General features: G+C 40.6%; 1 protein-coding gene across 15 annotated transcripts in view; it reads left to right on the top strand.

Moving 5' to 3' along the window:
* The window catches only part of MAGI1 (membrane associated guanylate kinase, WW and PDZ domain containing 1), a 610,393-nt gene extending 587,735 nt beyond the window's left edge, over positions 1-22,658 (top strand). For 5 of the 15 annotated variants that reach the window (XM_036868494.1, XM_036868484.1, XM_036868492.1 and 2 more), the window contains 6 exons: positions 2,641-2,841; positions 11,670-11,763; positions 11,899-11,959; positions 12,937-13,080; positions 15,379-15,517; positions 19,590-22,658. In XM_036868494.1, the coding sequence (XP_036724389.1) occupies positions 2,641-2,841; positions 11,670-11,763; positions 11,899-11,959; positions 12,937-13,080; positions 15,379-15,517; positions 19,590-20,344 (1,394 nt within the window). In that variant the 3' untranslated portion in view covers positions 20,345-22,658. Of the gene's footprint in view, positions 1-2,637; positions 2,842-11,669; positions 11,764-11,898; positions 11,960-12,936; positions 13,081-15,378; positions 15,518-17,578; positions 17,668-19,589 lie in introns of all 15 variants that reach the window. The other 10 variants (XM_036868479.1, XM_036868485.1, XM_036868478.1 and 7 more) reach the window with 5 other exon arrangements.
* The last annotated feature ends 447 nt before the right edge of the window (positions 22,659-23,105 follow it).

The following is a 23,105-nucleotide window of genomic DNA, read 5'->3' as shown; positions in this document are numbered from 1 at the left end:
TAAAAGAAGCATATGGTTGTAGAAATAAATGCCTGGGGAGAAAAACAGGTGTAAGGAGTAAAAATATATATGAAATGCCCCTTCATCTTGTCCTTTCTCTACTCTATCCCTGTCTGAAATTTTAAATTTTTAATTTAAAATAATATGTTTACTGTTGCCCGGTTAAGAATCTAATTAAAATCTGAGTTCGGAGCCGTTTGTCTTCACTGCCCTTGAACTCTAGCAGGGATGATCGTCCTGTCTCATCCAGATGTTGGGGGTGTCAGCAGAGTATAGAGAAACACGGTTGTCACCCTCTCAGAAGGTTAACTCTCTGCTGGGTGCAATAGCTGAGACAAATAGGAAGCCAGGTGATTCCAGGAACTAGGAATCTATGAATCTGTTTCCTATTAGGATGGATTATAAGTATGTACTCCAAAAATGATCACCTTCTTCACTAAATAAAACATCATTTGTTATTTTCCCCAAGCACATTTGTTAATTAATCTGAAATATGATGGGAGACAAGGAAGGGCTGTGCAGGCTTTGAAATGTACTTCACCTCTGTTTCCAAATGACTTACCCGCAAGGAGTCTGAGGACCCGTGGCCCAGGTTGCTTGTTGGCTAACATCAGCTAGGTGCTCCCTCCCGTTAGCTTTCTGCTCCGGTACAACTCCCTTTGCCTCCATTTAGTCTTGGTACATTGCTTCCTGCTAAAGCCATTTAGCAGGTGCGTTCATTAGGAGACAGTGAGTTAAGCCGGGTCCATGCATGTGTGGCTGCCGAAACAAACACCCGTTACTAACAGTGCTTCTGTGAGCTCCATTAATAACATTATCACAGCATGTCACGGGTGGTGGGTGACTTGACCTCAAGGCAAGGTTGTTTTTTGGTTTGTTTTTCAATTAGTTTTGGAGACTTTTCTGCTTAATTTAAAAAGAAAGGCAGGGGGGAAAAGAAATCTCAAGTTATTTTGTTTAGATCTACAGTTTGTCCCCATGTACCCTGTGATGTTCTCAGGATTTCAGAGTTCTCAGTTTCCCTTTCTAGAATGAAATGGCAGATATGTCTGTGTTATTTAACGAATATTGAATGACTTCACCCACAGTTTGGCCTTTGATTGCTTTCCTCTGGCTCTTACAATGAACAAATTAAACTTTCCCTAATACCTTGCATGAGACTTCTGAGCTATGCAGAGCTTTCCTCCCACCTGCTGTATGATACCTTTCCCGTGGGACTTGTCCTTGGAGATGGGCTAAATTTAATCGAGACCTTGAATTTGAGTATGGAGGCTTTCCACCACACCTGTTTGTTGCTTGTTCCAGAAGACTGTTTAACTACCTTTTGAAAAATTCTTTGACCTTGACCTTACATCCCGTGATACAGACTCAGGCAAATATGCTGAAATTGAAAGGAATTGTAGCTCATTTTCCCACACATTTTATCCTTAAGCTCTAAATTAGGATGGAAGAGCTCTCTCAGTTAGTTTCAACATCTTCCATGTTAGTTTTGTCACCTTTTCCCACAGTGGCTCAAGTATACAACTATCTTTACAGTCCCCAGAAAGACAAAGTCTCAAAATCAGTGAATATGCCTAAGAAAGTTTGAAACTCAGTATGCGATTATCTGGAAGCCCTGTGTCAGGCGTCAAAGCCAATTTTCCACCTCTCTTTAAAAGTTACCAACGCTCTTGGTTGTGACATGAAATGCCTCAGAGCACACAGTAAACCTTCTTCTTCAAATGCACTTTTCCTGGTTTTTCCTATCGTAGCTGTGTAGTAACTGATCAGGACAAAGGAAATGATTAAAGGAAAAGGGTTGAGGAATGATTTGAACCTAGCTTTGGTTCACTGTTCTCAGCCTGAGTATGTACTAGATTTTCTTATTCCTTTGAGGGGATTTTTATGAGGAACAAGGAGGATTTCAGAGCTAATGAGCCATTTGGGCCCTTCTCTGAAAGCACATGAGAGAGGCTGATTGAGCAAAGGTCATAAAAGGAAAAATACGTGTCAAGGTTGGGTGCTTTCTTGGCTCATCTCGTGATTATGCCCTTTTGCTAAACCTTTCATCATTCTGGATAGAAGGCAGGAAGTCTAAGTGTTCGTCTATTAGGCATTTTCAGATTGGATTTTTGGCACTAGACTCTTAGGCCTCACCAGACGCCCAGTGATTATTTTTTCTAAATGGAGAAAGAACAAAACATTGGCAGAAGCGTAAGCAACACCTGGCGAAAATGATGTGACATGAACACAGAACGCGCAAAAGCCTCCCTCGCAGCTCTGGGTTTCACGTTTGCAGTCCCCAAATAAGCCCACGGCAAGTTATTTTTGGGGCTCTTGAGAATCTTTGGAAGTTGCTAAAGATCCCAAATTTTGCCACTGATCAAAGGAGGGAAGCTTGGGGTCCCCCCTTGTTTTGAATCGGGAAAGGACTGCAGCAACGAACTATCATTTTTCAGGGCTGTAACTTCTTAAACAAACGCCCGGAACTTTGCCAATGTTTTGACCCCCGGCACAGAGTTCTCCTTTAATAACATTTGCTTAATGCTTTAATTAATTAACACTTAACCTTCTCTTTCCCTTCTCAACCCTTTTTCTCCTCCCTTCACTCTATTCCCACGTAACTTAAAAAAAAAAAATTAAAACTGACTATCAAAGCAGGCAATGCATGTGTGGCCATGCCTCACAAAATAGGTCGGATTATTGAGGGGAGCCCTGCTGACCGATGTGGCAAGCTGAAAGTAGGAGACCGGATCTTGGCGGTAAATGGATGTTCCATCACCAACAAGTCCCATTCCGACATTGTCAACCTCATCAAGGAAGCGGGAAACACAGTTACCCTGCGCATCATTCCCGGGGATGGTAAAGTATACCTATTGTGTGTGTCTCTCTCTCTAGCTCTGTCTCTATCATTAGTGTTCATGTCATTGAATAGTTTTGACTTAGAGGCAGCCTTATCCATGTCTAACTGAACATACCCATCAAGCAAACATGAGCCACTGTTACTAAATCTTACATCACCCTCTTGACTTCATCCTCTAGCCCTGGGACCCTGTCTTGCTACAGAGATAAACATTTCAGAAAATCTTTAACTTTCTCCGATTTATTTTGGCTTTGGTGCCCTTGTCTTTAAAACAGCAGAAGAGTTTGAGTACAGGTGGTGAAGCTCACCTGATATTCTACCTGGCAATTATTAAAGATTTTTTTCTTAAAACGATGACTAAAATCTGAATGCGTAGTATGGTGACATCACAAAACTTATGTAAGGACAATGCAGAGCCAGTGCTCTTTTTTTTTTTTTTTTTTCACTCTGAATAAGTGAATGTATCAAAGTTTTTTATTTAATGGGAGGTTATTAGGATTTGTGCCTATGTGGTTTGTCCCTAATTTTTGCCTGTGGATAAAAAAAAATAAAATCTCTGTGTTTTTGATATTTTAACAGGCCTCCATTAAACTAGGCCTGTTCTTGTTTATTTGTTTGATTGGTTCAATTCAAATCTTTGGTTCTTTTGTAACAGTGGTGATTCTGTCCCTTGGGGGGACATTTGGCATTGTCTGTAGTGGGCGCTAATGGCCTCTAGTGGGTAGAGACCAGGGATGCTTCTAAACCTCCTACAGTACGTGGGGCAGCCCCCACTGTCAAAGATTATCCAGCAAAAAGTGTCAATACTCATTTTATTATTCGTATTTAATAAAAATGAAGTTGATACGCTAATGTCAGTAAGTATAGATCCTTCAGAGAATTAAGTCCTGTATATTGACTTCCTTCTAAGCAGACTTTGCCCTTGGGAAAGAAGTGATAGTTGTCCTAGAATGTTTCAGTGTCTTTTTTTTTTTCATTCTTGCTACATATGTTATAAAATAAAATATATTCTAAAAGTCAGTGAGTGTTTCTCAAGAGGAAACTGTGATTTATGGGGGAACTGTGTTAAAACTCTCTGCCACTGATCTATAAAATAAGAAAATCAGAGATTTTATCTGAAAGTAATTCACCAGATCAACATTTTTATATACTAATTGCTAGAAAGTGAGCCATATTAGTTTAAAACTCAAGTGCTGTAGACTGCCTTTCAGAAGAAGAAAATCTAAAACCAAACAATAAATATTTGAACATCGTTGGTTCTAAGAACAGAGAAGTTCCTCTGTGCCAAAAATACCCCATACCAAATGTAGAGGAAAAAATAGCTCCTTGAACGATGGTCTATTTCAGCCTGCCTCAAATGCATGGTTAGTAATTTACCATCTGGTCTAGAGTCCATTCTACCAATTCACCACTCTGGAAACCTATTATAATTTAGGAAAGTGATCACAAGATGATAGAACATAGGTTCCTAATGGAAAGGATGAAGGAGGCCAGAAAAATTCGGTGACAAGTGGTTGAGAGAGCCTAATGTAGTGTATAAATTCAGATACATTTATCTCCATGCTGTGGAGAGATTTCAAAAAAATTAAGTCATGATAACCCCCAAAGAAGCTGTTTTCTTTTTAACTTATACATGGGAAAATAAAATTCAGAGAGGTGAAAAAAAAAAATTAATCCAAAAGAAAGAGACACAGGAATTGACTTGCTGGGTCTATGTTGGTCAGTCTTAATGTGGGAATGAGAATTTCCAAAAGAAGGAAGGAAAGAAAGTGCTCCTTAAGGGAAGGGCTTGGAAAAAGAGTTCACAATCGGGAAAGATGTAAATATGCAGAAGCAACTTATACGCCTGTGCACGTACTTGTTGACTTAATTTAATGTTCTGCAAGGGAGAGTATTTTTGGAGAACCTGAACACCAAAAAATAGAAAGCAAGATAGATTATCCAATAACAGTTGTCAATAAAAAGACATTTTTTAAAACTTCAGTCCTTCAACAGTGTAGAATTCAGACAGGCATATCATAGGCCATCTTGGTTAGAAGAAAGTAAGTAAACATTACAGTTGATACAGTGTAGTTAAGGAATGATGTGTTGCTGAGGATGTGATTTCATTCCATGATATTTCAGGAATTCATCACCATGGTAATAAAACTCTTCACCAATTACTTTGTAATTTTCAAAGTCCAGGTAAAGGGAATCAAGCCTGGCAGCCAGAGGGTGGGTTTGTAACGCTCATCTTTTAAATGGGGCCAAAAGTTGCCATCTTGGAAATTAGAGTGAAGGCAGGGGAGTTAGATTTCTGGAGAGATGGAGAGATGCTGGAGCAATCCAGAAGGATTTTGCAAAAACCTAGAAGAGAGAGAGTGACCATTACAATCTGATGAAGAGAAAATCATGCTGGATCCACCTCCTCTCCGTGAAAGTGTGTTGGACATGGTAGATTGTAAGGTAAAAGGAAGGCCTTCTCTCCATGTTAGGGACCTCTGATCTCCTTCAGTCTCTCACTCTAATATTTAATGGATCCAGTAGCCCAGAGGCATTTTGTTCCATGATCCTCACAAGGAGACTGAAGTTCTTCATTAGAGTGGCTTTGGAGCTCTTAGAAATCCATCTTGTCCAAGGTACTGTTCTCAGAAACCCAAGGAGGCACTTCACAAAGAGGCTCTCTTATGAGTCATACAGGAGAAAAGCAGACCAAACTTGGAGGAGATCAGGCTAAACACTTTATATGAGTTTCTGGGCTACAGTTTCTTGTCCATTACTGAGTTGAAGAAGACTAACTCATCCTTTCTTTGCACAGTTCGTCAAAGAGAAACTTACAAAGCAAGGTAGTCTTGAAATGTCACAATATGGTTGAGCAATTTTAACAATTTTAAGTTCTTGAGGTTTATTTTTATCAGACATTCAAGTCAAAGGTGTGACAAGGATTGAACTGACTGAAGTCATCATTTTCAAACTGTCATTTAATATTTGTGTTCTCTGACTTTATCCTGTCATGTGAATCTTATTTCGACTCAGGATAAATATTTGCAAAATATGTATCCAAAGATGCCTCTAAGAGATCACCTATCTACCATTAATGGAGTCATGAATTAAGGAGAGATGTGCATATACTTAATGACCGAGAATGTCCCCAAATGAAATTCACAACCAAAATATTAATATACGGTTTAAAGGATTAAACTATACCTGGCATTAGTCCCCAAATGACTTTATTATATACTTTCCCTCTGTTTTACATAAGGCATTGTAACCATTATTTTGATTTCTTACTACAAATTGTTTTAGTTTTCTAAATTAAAAAATGATCAAATTTAAGAAAAATAAAAGGAAGATGCACCATTGGTTGGGCAGTGCTTAGAACCCACTCCCCATCCACTGCCTTATCTAGCTCATGCTGCTTGTTCTTTTTTTTTTTTGCCACACTGCACGGCATGTGGGATCTTAGTTCCCCGGCCAGGGATCGAACCCGTGCCCCCTGCAATGGAAGTGCGGAGTCTTAACCACTGGACCGCCACGGGAGTCCCATGCTTGTGTTCTTTTTTCTTGTCATCAGTCACCTGATTCTCCAGCTTCACTTCTCTCTAAGTAGTTTCCCTCACTGTCCCTCTCTTGTTTCCTTCTCACCTTTCTGGCTCCAACAAAAGCTTTGAAACATGACCCCCTTGATTTGGCACTATTGTGTTGTTCGAAGTCCTGCCTTCACAGTTCTAGGACAGGCCTGGCTCAGAGTTCTCACTGTCTCTGCTTTTACTACCTCTGGGACCAGGATAGGAGATGAAGTGGGGGCAGAGCCTCTTCTCCTATGAGAGATGGACAAGGGATAGGAAATTGATCATGGCAACACAGGAAGGCCCACAGAATGGCTGAACATACTGAATTTGAACTTGATTTTTGACTAGTTACACCACACATACTTCCTACCACTTGTGTTATATAGAAGAAACACCTGTGAAGTCTGACTTCACAGTCAGACTGTGAGTGACACTCTAATCAGACAGAACGGACCTGACTGAGCCAGGCTGACATGGAAAATCATCAGCTTGAATCGAGTTCAAGGCAATGAAAATATTTATGAGCTTAAAATATATTATTTAGGGACTTCCCTGGTGGTCCAGTGGTTAAGACTCCACGCTTCACTGCAGGGGGCTCGGGTTAGGTCCCTGGTTGGGGAAACTAAGATCCCACGTGCCGCCTGGCGCGGCCAAATAAAAGGAAGAAAGAAAGAATAAAAATAAAAATATATTATTTAAATGTAGTGTTTTTTCTCCTGAAGTCTTTTTAAATTTTTTTTAATTTTTATTTTTTATTGGAGTATAGCTGATTAACAGTGTTGTGTTAGTTTCAGGTGTACAGCAAAAGTGATTCGGTTATGCATATACATGTATCTGTTTTTGTACTTCACATCTCTCTGATTTAAAGTATTTGCTTGTATAGGTAATAGGGCTTGGCAACATAGATAGTGCTGTTTCCTTGGCAAAGGCCTAAAAGAGTTTAATTATCTTAATAGAAAGCTCTGTGGATATGATAGCTAGCATGTACTCGGGCAAGAAGAGCAGGGTTTCCACCATATACATTTTAAAAGTCTCCCAAAACTTTTCATATATTTATGGGATTTAAATTTTCAAATGCTCCCTTCAGATATTTATTACATACGTGTTTATGCATTAAAATATTTATGAAAGGAATGATTGTATCCGTTGTCGATTTGCTTGGCCTTGTAATGTGGATTCCATAATGATGGCTAAGGATATTAACATGGGAGCAAGGTTGGAATTGTAATCACTTGTCACGGAGATAACTTGAAACCCAAGATAGGCGGCGCTCCTGTCAGAAGTTAGTGCCCTGATTTAACATGGCACCGTGACGGTGCCTTGAGAGCTATGATATGCTCGTCTTGATACACGATTGCTGTGGAAAGTGTAGTAATATCCATTTTCATTCCTCTGGGAGAGCTAAAGCCAGGTGTAAACACTGTTTAAGAAAGGATGTAGGGCACTTTTTGGAATTTATCATGAAAACAGCCAATCTCTCCATCTATCTGCCTTGGAGTTTTAAAAGTCAAATACCTTGACACCCCTTTATAAAACTGCCTCTAGGGTATACTCTTATATCAAGCCCTTCTTTTATATTTTTTCTATTATATGGGGCAAATTTTGCTTTGGGATAGAGATATAAATTTGTGAGAATGGGCTTCATCTCTGTATTTTAAAAAGCTGGAGAGAATTTCAGCACATACTATCTTGATTTAATTCTAAATGAAGACGTAAAAGGTCATTTAAAAACATATGTTTATATTAATAGATATTTTAAAAAGCATCCTGGAAATCTAGGGTATACTAAAAGTTATTTTAGTGCTCGGAGATGGCCCAGGAAATGTAGAAGTCAAAACCAGAGTATTTTGTATCTTAATTAATCTGTGATACTGCTTAGTGAATTTGGTGGTACTTATACAGGAAGGTAAAAGTACTTGCTTATTTGAAGGGAATGTACCAATCCGATACGATTTCCTTGATACCAGTGCATAATTCCCTTGTAAACAGAATGAAACTAAAAGTTAACTATCAGGCAGGCCCTTGGTTTAATTCCCATTGCCTCCACTTGCTCTCTGGAAGACCTTGGACATGTTGCCTACTTATTCTAAGCCTCAGTGTCTCCATCTATAAAGTGGGGGTAATTAATTGCACCTATTTCATTGAGTTGTGAGGATGAAATGAAATAGTACATGTGATAATGCACCTAACACAGTGCTTGGCGTGTTGGAAACAATCGAGATATGGTGGTTGTTCATAGATTAAGGAAAACAAGCAAAAGGAGAAAAATTCAGTGGGCTCAGCTAGGCGTTTGCATATTAAAGGTTTTAATTTTTGAAATGCTTAAAAATTAAGCTTCATTCCAAAACAGACTTGCATATAATATGTGGAAAAGTAGCAAAGGAATGATGGAAGGAAAATTAATAAAAAGAATTCTATTTATATGTATGTTGATGATTATCTATTATATCTCATTCAAACCTTGAAAATGGCATAAGTATTAAAATGGTTTGAAAATGGGATCTGCCCTGCCTAGAAAAACTCTGGCTACCGAAAACACCAAGAGGGACTTCCCTGGTGGTCCAATGGCTAAGGCTCTGGGCTCCCAATGCAGGGGGCCCAGGTTCAATCCCTGGTCAGGGAACTAGATCCCACATGCCAGAACTGAGACCCGGCACAGCCAACAAACAATAAATAAATAAATAAATCTTACTGATTTTAAGCTTTAAAAAAAAAAGCAAAACACCCAAGAACTCTAAAGGGGAACCTCTGCACAATTCAGTAATTATAATCACTTTAATTACAAGGAAACGTTCTTTTTGGTATCCTGATGATGATTTCCCCATGGCCCTAGCAATCTTGTGATTTCCCAGAGAGTCTCCATAAATTAATTACAATGAGCAATATGAAGTTTTTTAAAATACACATGTTTATGAAACTTCTGGCAAATCACTTTGACAGGCTGTGCTGTCTCCTAGTCCTTTGTACGGACACAGCAGGCAGACTTTATGAAATACCACTTAGATTTATCGCCTGGTTGTGGCCGCTTAACTGCAGTCATAAAAATGGACTAATAATATACTCAATATTGTGATAACAGTAATAAATACATGCCACCCATAAAAAAAGATGCTCATCATTTTTTGAGCAGTTTTTATGTGGCAGGCACGAGCCCAAACACTTTCCTCCCAGGTAATCTTTGCACCAGTGTTCTTAGATATTTCTGTTACGCTGTATGTGTAGATGAGGAAACTGAGGCATAGAAAGTTTAAGTAACTTTGCTTCAAGTCCCAGCCAGTAAGTTGCATAGTTTGGGTTGCAAAGCCAGGTAGTCTGACTCTAGAATCTGACCTTGTAACTATTATGCCTGACAAGCTTAAGAAGTACCACCTCCCCACCTTGGAGGGTCACAAAGCGTATTGGCACAGTTAAGGGTCCACAGGAGAAACAAAACACAGACACACAGAAACATTTCTCTCTGTTTCACCCACGATTTTTCACCCTATTTGACCACAGATTACTGTTCCCTCAGAATCTGGAGCAACATTTGGTAAAACAAATTCTGTGGGAGACATCATCCTAAAGCATGAACTGGATTCACATTTTAGTTCACCTGATCTAGTTACATTTTCTTACTAATCTTGCGCCTTCGCTATCCAGATCATAATCTTTAGAGCTGGAATAGAAACTGTTAAAATCGTATTTCAACTTTCTAATTTTGCAGAGAGTTTAAGTAACTTATACACGTTACCACAGTAATAAATACAAAGTAGAAGTAGTAGCAAGGGCCACAGCTACAGTCAGTGTGTATTGAGTGCTTACTACATGTCAGGTACTGTGCTAAACATTTCATATATTTTTACCCAAGAAAAGGGAATTATTGTCATCATCCCCTTCTATCAGATGAGGAAAACAAGGCACACAGCTAATGAGTGGGGGACAAAGGAATTTGAACCTGGGTCTGATCTCCAGCCCTTGCTTTTAACGCCTATGTGTAATGAAAATAAAATAACAGGAAGTGAGACCTAATCTGAGTAGTATTTTTAGGAAAGTAAAATGGAAGTAGTATTTTAGGAAAGTAAAAATGGAAGATTTTTTGGGATTTTACTTTAGGAAAGTAAAATCCCAAAAAATTGGGATTAGTGAGATGTCCATAGAAACTTGGTTATACATGATGGGTAGATACATGTATTCCACAAACACTGGAGCGCCTACTGTGAACCACAGGACTCCTAGACACTTCTAGACTTCACAGCACACTGTGAATTAAATGGGCATTTATAGGCTAGTCTAAGAACTTCACCACCACATTTAGCATTTTCTTGATTAGAAAACGTGTGCCAAGTTCCAAAGAGTCAACCTAAAAATAAATATTAATAGTGTAACTTGCTCATAGTCGCTTACTATCTGCCTTGACCTTAAGGGAGAAATAATTAGTAATAGAACATATAACTGTTACAATGTGAATGATTATATTTTCATATATACATGTTGGTTTGCAATCTATAGGCATGTTCATGAGCGTTTTCAAATTCTGGGTCTCCAACCTCCCAGAGATTAATGAAGTTGCTTATGAATGTGTTTAGTGGAGAAGAAAGGCAGTTTTCATAAGAATATAATCATATTCATTACATTAGGGTGGCTTCCTGATCTGTACAACTTAGATTTATAAACTCCAGCTCTAACTAATGCAGGTTTTAAAATTAACTCTTCATGAGTGAATCTAGGCAAGGTCTCACAAGAATTCCCACATTTTAGTTGTGCTTCATTAAAAGCTTTGGGGAAGAAAGTAGATGTTATCTGCGTGTGTGTTTAACAAGATGTTAACGCACTTTTGATTTTAATAGTCACATGAGAAAATCAAGCAGACTCACTAAAGATCGCTGATAAATTGCAGGGAACATTAGCAGAGACATTATCAGCCTGTAGAATTATGGGAAATAATTCTGGTATGGTGCCATGATTTGATGGGACTGCCCTTTATAAGTGATGGGGGAAGAGTGAGAGGCACCTACCTTGGCTACAATTTTAAAGTACCATTTTCTTGGGTAAACTCTTTATTTCATTTGCGGAGATGTCTGATTGGGAGGAGGGTAATGGGGGTGTACGTGGCTCACATCATAGAAGATCTTAGAATGGTCCTTTAAACTCTTGTTGAGAATTCAGTTCAAAACTGTTTGAAGTCGGTGACGGAGAAGCAGCAGATAGAATTCACAGGTGAGGCTTCTGCACACCTCCTGGTGTGACAGTGTCTTCTCTGGGGCCTTCATTTCCTGATGCTCTGTCTTACCCTGCAGAGTCTTCGAATGCCACTTTGCTGACCAATGCGGAGAAGATTGCCACCATCACCACCACACACACCCCTTCGCAGCAAGGGGCCCAGGAGACCAGGTCAGACATGGCTTTGGTTTCTTTTGTTACTTTCAAGGGGAAAAAATGTAAGTCCTGTTGTGACGATGCTCCTCCTTGATTCTTTCTCTGTCCCCCTGTGGGTTGCTCTTATACTTTTTTCTCTCGCTTTGGCAGGAATACCACCAAACCAAAGCCGGAATCTCAGTTTGAGTTCAAAGCACCCCAGGTAACACAGGTGAGGGCCATTTCTCTTTTTTCCTTGTTGGCTTGGTGTGTTTCCTTCCAACTTTCTAAAGCTATTTTTACCAGGTATCTTCTATAAGGTACCCTCAATTAAAATAAATAACCTTTTGTGAGGGGTATGTACTAAACATGTACTCATATTGGTTTGTCAAGGAAATGACATTTTATTTTACTACCTTTGAAAAATATTCCTAGACATCGTTTTCTAGTCAGGGTGGGGGCAGGGGGGAAACCCAAACAAATAAAAAGCTATAATTATCTCAAGGATTGGTGATCAGAGAAAGAGCAGAACAGCTCATGTCTGCTCATGGTACTCATAAAGGCATTTATGTCAAGAAAAATGTCTTTTTGTTAAGGTGTTTCTCAGACTTGTGAATTTCAGGTGAGACCCCTTAAGGCTACCTACCTGTCACACAAGGTGGTAATGGAGGGTGCACAAGTAATAGCAGGTGAAGCAAATTTTGGAAACATGGGGTGATACAGAGTTAAATAGGTTTCCCCCCACATACACACTGGCCTTCTCAGAGCCTTCCCTAATCCATTCCTGATTCTCCTTAATTAGCATGGGTACCACGGTCCAGATGTGTGGAGGTAGTTGTTGGTAGCCTAACGATGAGATGTTTTCGGACGTGGGGCAGGGAGGCTGAATACCCAGCAGTGTGCCGGATGGTATTATTTAATGAAGGATTTTCCTGCCCCAAACGCAAGTCGCAGCCTCACCAATTAGACTTTAATGTATGCGTGTTGGCACGCAATCTGTATGCACACTCATGAATGTTTTCACATTCCGGATCTCCAAACTCCTAAGGTTAATTGATATTAATAAACAATCAAGAACCACCAAGAAGGGGGTAGAAACTGTGCCTTTGTGTCAAACGAGCATAATGGAGAACGTTGGGGAAGAGAGAGAGAGAGATGTGTGTGGATTTAAGTCCTCCCAGAATGACTGCACTTAATTTCTTTGAATAGGAGCAAGATTTTTACACTGTGGAACTGGAAAGAGGAGCCAAGGGATTTGGCTTTAGTCTTCGAGGGGGCCGAGAGTATAACATGGACCTCTATGTTCTGCGCTTAGCAGAGGATGGTCCTGCAGAAAGGTGTGGAAAGATGAGGGTAAGTAGGGAGAGGCGTCTGGAGTGGACATAAAGAAGTCATCTGCAGTGACTTCTTGACATCCTATGGTTAGAACCTGCATGTTCATGAGAATTACATGTTTCTAGAGCTTTCAGGACACTCCAAGTGCAGGACTCCCACCCTAGCATAAATCTCTCCCTCAAGCATAGTTAGCTGTAGCTGCTAAAGTTAGGTGAGCTCTTCCAACTCTGAGGTTGAGTGAAGGATTAAAGTCACTTATGAACTTATTAACATGGATGTTGTCTGAATCCCATCTCCATAGTTCTTTTACTTAATCTCATGGGGCAGGCACATCACTTCCCAGGGATTCCTGGGTATCCCAGCATGCTTCAAGAGCAGGAAGCCGTGTGGTTCTGTAGGTTCTGGGTGGTGAGCTCCATTCAGTCTGTAGCTAGTCACTGCCACCTCCCCCTAGGCCTCGGGAATGATTTAACACTCTGCGTTAGCAGAGGGCCAAGGAGTCCATGGCGTGACTATTCAGGGTCACTAGGTAGTCGTCAAAGCTGCAAATTTTAAATGCACATGTGCCAAAAGTCCAATCTGTTCTGTTTAGATATCTAATACCTCTTACCATGTATGAATATGTTGCTCTCCTGGGCAGATCAGATGATTAGAAAAGAAAAAATCATCTGCTCATTAGAGATAGGGGGCATAGATGGAGACATACATAGGGAACAATTTGCAAGGAATTAAAGAAATTGAAAGTCAGGTCAGGAAATCAAAAAAGTGATTAAAATTAGCCCTGAGCAGAAAGAGGGAAAAGAGTGACCAAAGGTGGGGAATTTAATGCTTGTAACTTAAGACAGAACCTTGAATTTTATGTTTCTTCAGACTGAATTTTTTAATGAGGTTTTTTTTATAATTGAGAAAGTAGACCATGAATGTGATTTTTAAAAATTAGAGGAAACTGGTGCATAGTGAAAATACAGTTTCCAGGGTCAAACTATATATCAGTTTCTTGTATATCCTTCCTCTATGCATACACATGCATAATTTGTGCATATACGGTAGTTTATATTCCTTTTGTTTATATTTCAAACACATGGCATATGCTTTTCCATGTCTTTACTCACTTAAAAAAGTTTTCAATTGAAAGAAATACCACTATTATGATATTTTGTATAACGTTGTATAGTTCACAAGACATATTGTAATATTCGATTGGACCCCCTCAGCATGGTAGGCATGGGTTGTTATCCTCCCCTTATACAGATGAGGAAGTGAACTCCAAAAAGTAAAGGACTTAGCCAAGATCACTTAGCTAACAAGTGATAGGACTCAAATTTAGTCCTTTAAACTCCAAAGCCAGTCCTTTCCTCTTCTACCTTCTAGAATATGTGCTCTATGAGAGCAAGGATCTGGCCTGTCCTGTTTACTCCTTTGCCTCCAGTGCCTGGAATAGTAGCTGACTCATAGTAAATGCTGCAATCAATGTATCAGCCAGGAGTGTGGTCTCATCTGAAGGCTCAGCTGGGGAAGGATCTGCCTCTAAAGCTCACTCACAGGGTTGTTGGTAGGATTAGCGCATTTTGGGCTGTTGGCCCGAGCCGTCCTTATCGTAGACTCTGTAGGGCATCTCACAGCATGCATCAGAATGAACAATTGAGAGAACAAAAGAGGGCAAGTAAGACAGAAGCCAAGGGACTTCCCTGGTGGTCCAGTGGTTAAGATTCTGTGCTTCCACTGCAGGGGGTGTGGGTTCAATCCCTGCTCAGGGAACTGAGATCCTGCATGCCGTGAGCTGTGGCTGAAAAAAAATTTTTTTTTAATAAATGAAATATTTTTTTAAAAAGAAGCCAAAACCATTTTGTAACCTTATCTTTGAATTGACCTCCCATCACATTTGCCATATTGTTTGTTAGAAGTAAGTGACTAATTCCAGCCCACATCCAAAGGAAAGGAGATTACACAGCATATGAATTCAAGGAGGCAGGGATCATTGGGAGCCATCCTAGAAACTGTCTGCCACATCCGCCTCCCCTCAACAATTAATATTCCCTTTGCTACTTTATTTTTTTTAGCACTTAACACTCTCTAGTGTACATGCATTTTTATAATTTTCTTATTGTCTTTCCCCCGCTAGAATATCATCTCCATGAGGACAGGGATTGGGGGTTTTTTCACTGCTGTATCCTAAACAATAGAAGATTTTTCTGGAACATGTTCAATAAATAGTTAGTGAGTCAATAAATGAAAGAATTTAAAATTACAAAGCACCTCAATAGCTGGTGAAACCCTTGTGTGATCTTCTCACTTGGCTCTCTCTTGCTTTGGCAGGTTGGTGATGAAATTTTAGAGATCAATGGCGAGACCACCAAAAACATGAAGCATTCTCGGGCTATTGAACTGATTAAGAATGGTGGCCGCAGAGTGCGTCTGTTTCTGAAGCGGGGAGACGGCTCCGTACCAGAATATGGTGGGTCAAACTATGAAAACATTCCTTCCTTCCCTGGCATGACTCCATGAATTTGTCTCCAGAACTGCAGCAGGAAAGTCTTTTTGTTTCCCCTATTCACCAGTGTCTTACCAGCCTCTCGCACCATGTGATTATTTGCCTCGCTTGTTCTGAAATCTCTACACATTTCATCCTTTTGCTTGCTTACGTGGACTGGGGCATGGCCTAAGACGAGCTCTTTATAGCCCCCTTTCTGATAATCAGAGAGAACATTTTGTCTAGTCCGACCAAGAGCGAAGGAATGTTTGTTTGAACTGTGCCAAACTGTTTCTCAGATCCAATTCTTAGCACAAAATGACTCTACTCCTTTTAAGAAGCAGGAAAGCAGGTTTCCTGAGTGATATGTTGAGGCACAATTCTTTTTTTTCTCTCTCTTTCTTTTTTGGTTACTTGCTATCTTTATTTAAGAGGCGTGAAGTTTGGAGATGATTTGGGGGCCTTGCTCACCTCCTTGATGCTCTGTATGCAATACTTCTGCATCCCCCCCACTGGTCCCTACCCCACATCAGACCACCTGAGCCCACTGCTACAAAACAAACAAAACTGTTGGTATATTAACCATATGTTTTTAGGTGATAAAGGATGAAATCGATTCCCAGTGCCCATCGTGAGGGAAACATGTTACTATACCTTTCCTGTGAGGAAAGCCAGCTTTTACATAGAGTTCCTTTGTCATATCTGTAGACATGATTTGACTAAACAGTAATGCTCTTCACCTAGCCTAGTGTTCTGATGGTGAAATATTGTATATTATAATAATTACGTCCTATTTATTTGAGATTCTTGTTTAAAATTTAAAAAAAAAAAAAAAAAAAAAGCTATGCCCTAGATGTAGGGCTTTTCTTCCCAACCAAAGGTCTACAAAAGTTTCTATAGAAACTGTGATTGAATGGTCCCCATATACGTTGGTCCCCTTTATTAGGGATTTATCTGTTGTCACCCTCTTCTCTGAAAGTCATTTGGCACAATTCCCAGCTGCATTTTGGACTTGATGAGATACTTAATTCAGATGCAGCTCAAGGAGAAGGATAACCCCTTCAAAGGACAGCCTTCCCAGGTGTTGGGCATTCATGCAGGCGCAAAATACAAGGGGCCCAAGGTGGGGGGGGGGATGGGTATCAGATGAGGCCCCTTGAGACATGGCCAGCCATGGGGGAGGTATTTTGACAACATTAAGATGCCACAGCTGTGCACTGTACTAAACCTTGACCATAGGTGTATCGATGCCACTGAAACTGTGTAACATTGTCTCCCTTTTCTGTCTTCCCTATGCTTCTGTTGGATGTGATCTTTCATTTGCGAGTCATCGTCAGTAACCTGTGTACCTTCTCAAAACCTATGTCTGTTGCACTGAGGATGAAAATCCAACACTAACAAATGTTCTTTGGGCTAAAAATAAAGATCATTGAAATATACCGTTTTTTTCCAAGAAGGGTTGAACGTGCCAGGGTTGTGCTACTGTAATGTCTCCATGTGTCATTGGGACTAAATCTCTCTAATTCTATTGATTAGAGTCACAAATGGGTTATAATATGTTAAGTTCCAATATTTTTCTGACTTGATTGGAACCTGCTTCTCTGTGAGGCTATTTTTGTAATGAGTTTTTTGTACTTAATTTAACTGCCGTGGTCTTGGGGGAGGGGGGATGGAGGGAGGGAACTTTGTTCTTTTGTTGTTTATTGTTAATGCTCTCCTATGCCAGCCTGTCATTGTTCCAGTTGTTTGAAAAAGAAAAAAAAAAGAAAAAGAAAAAAGGATGCATCCATTGTCTGGGTTCTCGAGTCACCTTATCTGGCTGTCTGAAAATGTCACTGTTCTGATTTTGGTCTCTGCAGCCTTATTTGAGTGTTGCCTTAGACTGTCTGACTGGACAAATAAACTCTCTTTGCCCTATGTTAACAAATGCAGACTTTTTTTTTTTTTTTCCTCTTTGTTATAGGGAATCTAAACGTTCAACTTTTTCTCTTTCTCTCTTTCTCTTTCTCTCTGACTGTTCTTGGTGCTGGGCCCTCCCTTCTACAGCGATGATACCTCCTAATATCGCTGCATGTATGAGAAATGAAAAGCTCGGGGAGGCTTGCTTCTACCTTATGGGCCATAATCAAACTACGGTTTGTAGCTCAATCAATACTAGGTGTTTCTGTGCTGTGGCCTAATTTCCTCATTGCTTCTGCTTTAGCTCTATTTTGATATGTTTGGCAATTCATTCTGAGCACCCTGCGTTCTTTGAATTGTAAGTACACCGCTGACCCTGTGGAAGTCTTACTCTCCCTTCTCTTAAAAGTAGGTGTAAGAAATCCCAAGGTTAGATTTACGATAGTCATTGAAGCCCCTTTCCTCACCTAGATCCTAAAATGACTTCATAAGCTTCTGCGTGTGTTAATTCTAGAAGCCTACCCAGCATTCAGAAAAAACAAACCTCAGATCACAAAGCTCACAAGACTTAGAGGGATAGGGCTTTGATAGACAGGAAGATGAGGTTTCCTACTCAGTTATCTCTTGGCAAATGACAGCCCACAGACCAAATCTTGTCCGCAGCCTGTTTTTGTAAGTAAAGTTTTAGTGGCACATCGCCATGCCCATTTCTTTTATGTGTTGTCCACAGCTGCTTTTGCACTATAGTGGCAGGTGACCAGTTGTGACAAACTATGCAGCCTGCCAAACCATAAATATTTTACTCTTTGGCCCTTTGCAGAAAAAGTTTACTGATTCCTGCTCTAGGCTATATTCCTGCTTTTGTTAAAAACCACCCTAGGTTTTGGGAGATGGTTCGTGAAAGAGACTAATTGCTTAATGTTGACCTTGTTGGCTCATGAAAGATCCTTAAGGGGGCACCCGTGATTCCTTCGCCCCTGTGACTGTGGCCTTGGTTTGCCCTCCACGCTGCAGCACATCATTTCAGGTGCTTTGCCTGGAATGCAATAGTGTGTATGACTTGCTGGGTTTAGGTGTGACAAAGCATCCCTGTTTTGAAAAGAGCTGTCATAAATCAGGGATGCTACCTAAAACATTTGCAGCATCATTTCAAATAGTTTAACAGTAAATAGGAGCCCTACGGGTTGCCCTGCTTTTTAATCTATAGACAACTTGAGGTTTTAAGAAGCTGTCCAGTGACTTCACGGCTCAAAGATGTAATTATGGCTGCTTCTATAGCATCAAGAGAAGTGCCTCTATCCGAACCCCATCTGATGTCAAATGTGTACCTGACAACCTCTCTTCCACTCCCTTTTATCTGTCAGAAGACTCCACAGTTTAAAAACAGTTCCTTAAACTTATGCAAAAGTAAAGAAAATAGTTGAACAACATTCACAAAGGTAGAGAGAATGTTTAATGGACCCTCCCATAATGTCACAATTGCCCATCATCAACATCTGGCTGTGTTGCCTCTGTAATCACCAGGCTGGATAATTTTTTCTTTTAAATAGAAGTATACTTTGCTTACAGTAAAATGCATAAAGCCTGAGGGTCCAGTGCAGTGAATTTTTACCTCTCTATGCACTCGTTTAATCCCCACCCAGATCAAAACATAAAGTCTTTACATTCCCCCAGAAAGTTCCCTCATGCCCCTCCAGGTCAATAGCCCAGGTTGTTTTTAAGCAAATTAAAACAGTATTCTTTAAAGAAAGGAATATTTTCTGTCATGGGGGCTGGGGTCTGGGGGGTGGGTCAGGGAGGAAGGGGGGTAGAGTGGGAAAAAAAGAGCAGGAGATAGGGTGGGGACATTTTGATACTTTTAGACAGACTATTTGGGTTGTGCCTTTAAAGACTAAACTCATGACTGATGTTACAAGTTCTTTAATGATCTATGAGTGTAAAGAACAGTAGGCTAGCTGTGGAAAGCCACAAGTACCAGTTTTTTTAACCCTGACTAGTTGCAGTTATACTTAAATTAACCAAGAGTCAGTTGGCTTTGATTCTGACTGCTGTAACAGTCGTTTGTTTGTTGTGACTAATGGGATCTCACGTGTGCGGGTGGAGACAGGAGCCGAGGTCCTTGGTACCAAACTGTTGCTCTGGTTTCTCTTCCTCGCAGACCCCAGCAGCGACGGGAACGGCCCTCCCACCGGTCCACAAGGTGTTCCGGAAGTGAGGGCCGCGCCCCCCGACCGCCGACAGCATCCATCATTGGAGTCCAGTTACCCACCCGATCTTCACAAATCATCACCACATGGGGAAAAGCGGGCACACGTGAGAGATCCCAAAGGCAGCAGAGAGTACAGCAGACAACCCAATGAACATCACACATGGAACGGAACTTCTAGAAAACCCGACAGTGGGGCTTGCCGACCCAAGGACCGGGCACCCGAGGGACGAAGAGATGCCCAACCCGAGCGGATGGTGACCAATGGCCCCAAGAGAAGGTCTCCGGAGAAGCGGAGGGAAGGCACGAGGAGCGCTGACAACACTTTGGAGAGGAGGGAGAAGCAGGAGAAGAGGAGGGAGGTTTCCCCGGAGAGGAGGCGAGAGCGGTCCCCAACCCGCCGGAGGGACGGCTCCCCCGGCCGGCGGCGGAGGTCTCTCGAGAGACTCTTGGATCAGAGAAGATCTCCCGAGCGCAAGAGAGGAAGCTCGCCCGAAAGGAGAGCCAAATCCACAGACCGGAGGCGGACCAGGTCCCCCGAGCGGAGGAGAGAGCGGTCCCTGGAGAAAAGGAGCAAAGAGGACAAAGGCAGCCACCGAGAGAGGGACGAGACGAGTCTGAAACAGGATGCCGGCCGAAGTTCCAGACATCCCCCGGAGCAGAGAAGGCGACCTTACAAAGAATGTAGCACCGACCTCAGTATCTGAGACCCTGAATCACGTTCCAGCCTTTACCGTGTCAAAGGTTCTAAGAGGAAGCTCACAGACCTGAAATCATTTAGTTTCTTACCTAGTGAAGCGTCTGACGTCAGCCTGATGATCCTCTGACTTGCGACAAACATTTGATGCATTTGAAATCTTATAAGAAAAATATATATATAAAAGTGTTGTGCCTGGTGTATCATATTAAAGAAAGTATTTTTAAATGCATACGTTTTTGGAAATTATTTGCCAAATGCTGCCCCCAAGGAATATAAATTTTGTTTCTACATAAACTGTAGAATTGTCAAGAATTGTTCCCTTTTGGGGGGAGCGATCTTTTTGTCTCCTGGTAAAATGGGGCTGTTGATCATTTTCTCTAAGTAAGGAAAATCATTGATCAAGTTTAATTAATTTGATAGAGACTTATGTAGTGATGTAGTGCTATACTGTAGTTAGGAGTTTTTCTTGAAAAAAAAGAAAAGAGCAAAAAGGCAAAAATTATATTTGTAAAAGCTGAGGACTCTTTGGAATGGATTAGGATTGCCGAGGATCCTAAAATTAAGCAAACTATGAAGAGACTACTATCGCAAATGAAGGATATTTATAGTTAAACGACACAGCACAAGGAAATGTTATGTTCTCAAGTGATAGTTGGTTCCGAAAACAGTTCGTACTCTCCCTGGCTGTAGAAAGGTGCCCAGAGGAGAAAGTTGGCCGCCATTACCCAAATGCAGCCCCAGCACAGATGCTCAGGTTCTTTAACGTCACCAACATCTAATAAGATTTCATTAAGGCAGTGCCATCACAGCTGTGCTCAACTACTGGAAGGAATGGATAACAGACACCTTCTGTGTTGTCTTGCCTGATTTGAGGCTGAATAGGAGATGGAATGGGGGACAGTGTGACTGGTGTGAGGAGTCCTAAGAATTGCCAGTAGAGAAAGTATGTTTCCCCCCTTTTAGCATAAGCCCGTGGTTGCCCTTTGCCAAACTGGGGAGAAGGGAGTAAGCCTTGTTGGAAGGAACCTCTCTGTTAATGTTTAAAAGAAATGAGGGTTGGGCATGCTCATTCTTAGAAATGCCAGTTTTCCTTTGGAACCATAATGAAAGTCTCCAGGATGATTGAAAGGGAGAGAAGGATGCGATTTCAGTGGTTCTAGATCTAGCTGGCAAACCTCTGCCCTTATGACCCTGTTCTTTGAGTCTTTCGACAGCACAAAACATAGTGATTTTTCTTTGATAAAAGACCCATTCTTTTGCTGTCTCACAGGAGGTTTGGTTGGGTCGGCTGTAGCCCCAGGATGCGGTTGAAATGGATTACTGCCTAGCTGAGCCAAAACCTTTGCTTGTACCTGTTGGACCACTGCAGCAAACCGCTGCTTATGATGCATTGCGTATTTCCATAGTACTGTTTTGCATTTTCCAACAACACAAAACTTTGCAAATCAATCACTGTTGTTCTCATGGTACTGTTTAAAAAAAAAAAAAAGGAAAAAAAAAAAAAATGGAGAAAACCAGCCAATTACCATGTGTACAGAGTTAAAAATTGTAATTAATAGAGCCTGTTTTAAAAACAAACAACTGTTGCCTTTTTTTCTTGTATAAAAGAGAATTTATGACAAAAAATTTAGCTGTGAGGAATGTGATATGTGTTTATATTTCTGAATATGGAACAAATTGATTCATTGGGATATATTTTACTGTAAACTAAATCAGGTATGTAAAGCTGTTTTAAAAATGGGAGACTATATAAGTAATTCTCTAAAGCTTTAGTTGGTTTGAATATCATCATTTCCTCCATGGTGAGCCTGCTTGTGAATTATTAAGCTCTTGTTTGCATTTCTGTTCTTCATTCATTTCTTGTGGTGTGCTATGGACTTAATGCTCTTTCTGTATTGATGAAAAACAGTATGTGGGCCAATCTTTTTATAAAACACTATGCATATATAAATATTACATTGTTCATAGCTTTATTTGACTTATGGGTTTATACATAACATTAGAATGAATAGCTGTCATTGTGTGGACATGCACAAACCAAGTTCCTTTCCTGGAACAGACACAATTGTACATTTCTATAGCTAAAAAAGAGGAAAAAGTCTGTGACTGCTATTTTTATCTTCAGAGTTTTCCATACAGAGCATACATGGAACTACAGTAGTAAGGCGGAGCTGAATAATGATGTTCTTTTTTCATCAGTTTCCTAAGAGCCAACTTGGGGATTTTATTCCTAAGGCTCCACTGCTAGAAATTCTCTCACTCTTTCTAGCCAAATCCATGATGTTAAATGATCGATGCTTTCAATTGTGGTCCAGAGTTTTAAATAAATGAAATCAAGAGGCGGATTTTTGGAGTACATCGTGAAGTTAACATTTTGATGTCTTTCTTGTTGTCAGAGATGATACTTGACATCTTAAAATCTATGTGCTACCTGCCTGGGCTTGGCTCCGTCTGTGAAGACTTTCGATGTGGCAGTGCCATCTGAGTTCCATATATCAGAGTTGCTTTGGAAATATCGTACTGTACAGGGACTATGCATTAAGCAGAAAGGTAGTATTTTCTCTGAACTACTGTAACCTGAAATTGGAGACTGATTCTTTTGAGCCTACTTTCCCTAGTTCCCCACTTCATGTACATGTCTTGATGAGAGATGATATGGATGAGTATTTTGTATGATTAAATCAAACCCTATAGGAACCTCCCTCCCACCCATGACACAGTCAATGCCTGAAAGAAGTTTGTGGGGAGAACTGAACACCCTACTTGTA

The sequence above is a fragment of the Balaenoptera musculus genome, chromosome 11 (assembly GCF_009873245.2).
Source record: "Balaenoptera musculus isolate JJ_BM4_2016_0621 chromosome 11, mBalMus1.pri.v3, whole genome shotgun sequence".
Lineage (NCBI taxonomy): Eukaryota > Metazoa > Chordata > Mammalia > Artiodactyla > Balaenopteridae > Balaenoptera > Balaenoptera musculus.
Note: the sequence above shows the minus strand (reverse complement) of the source record. Positions and strands in the feature narration are given on the sequence as shown.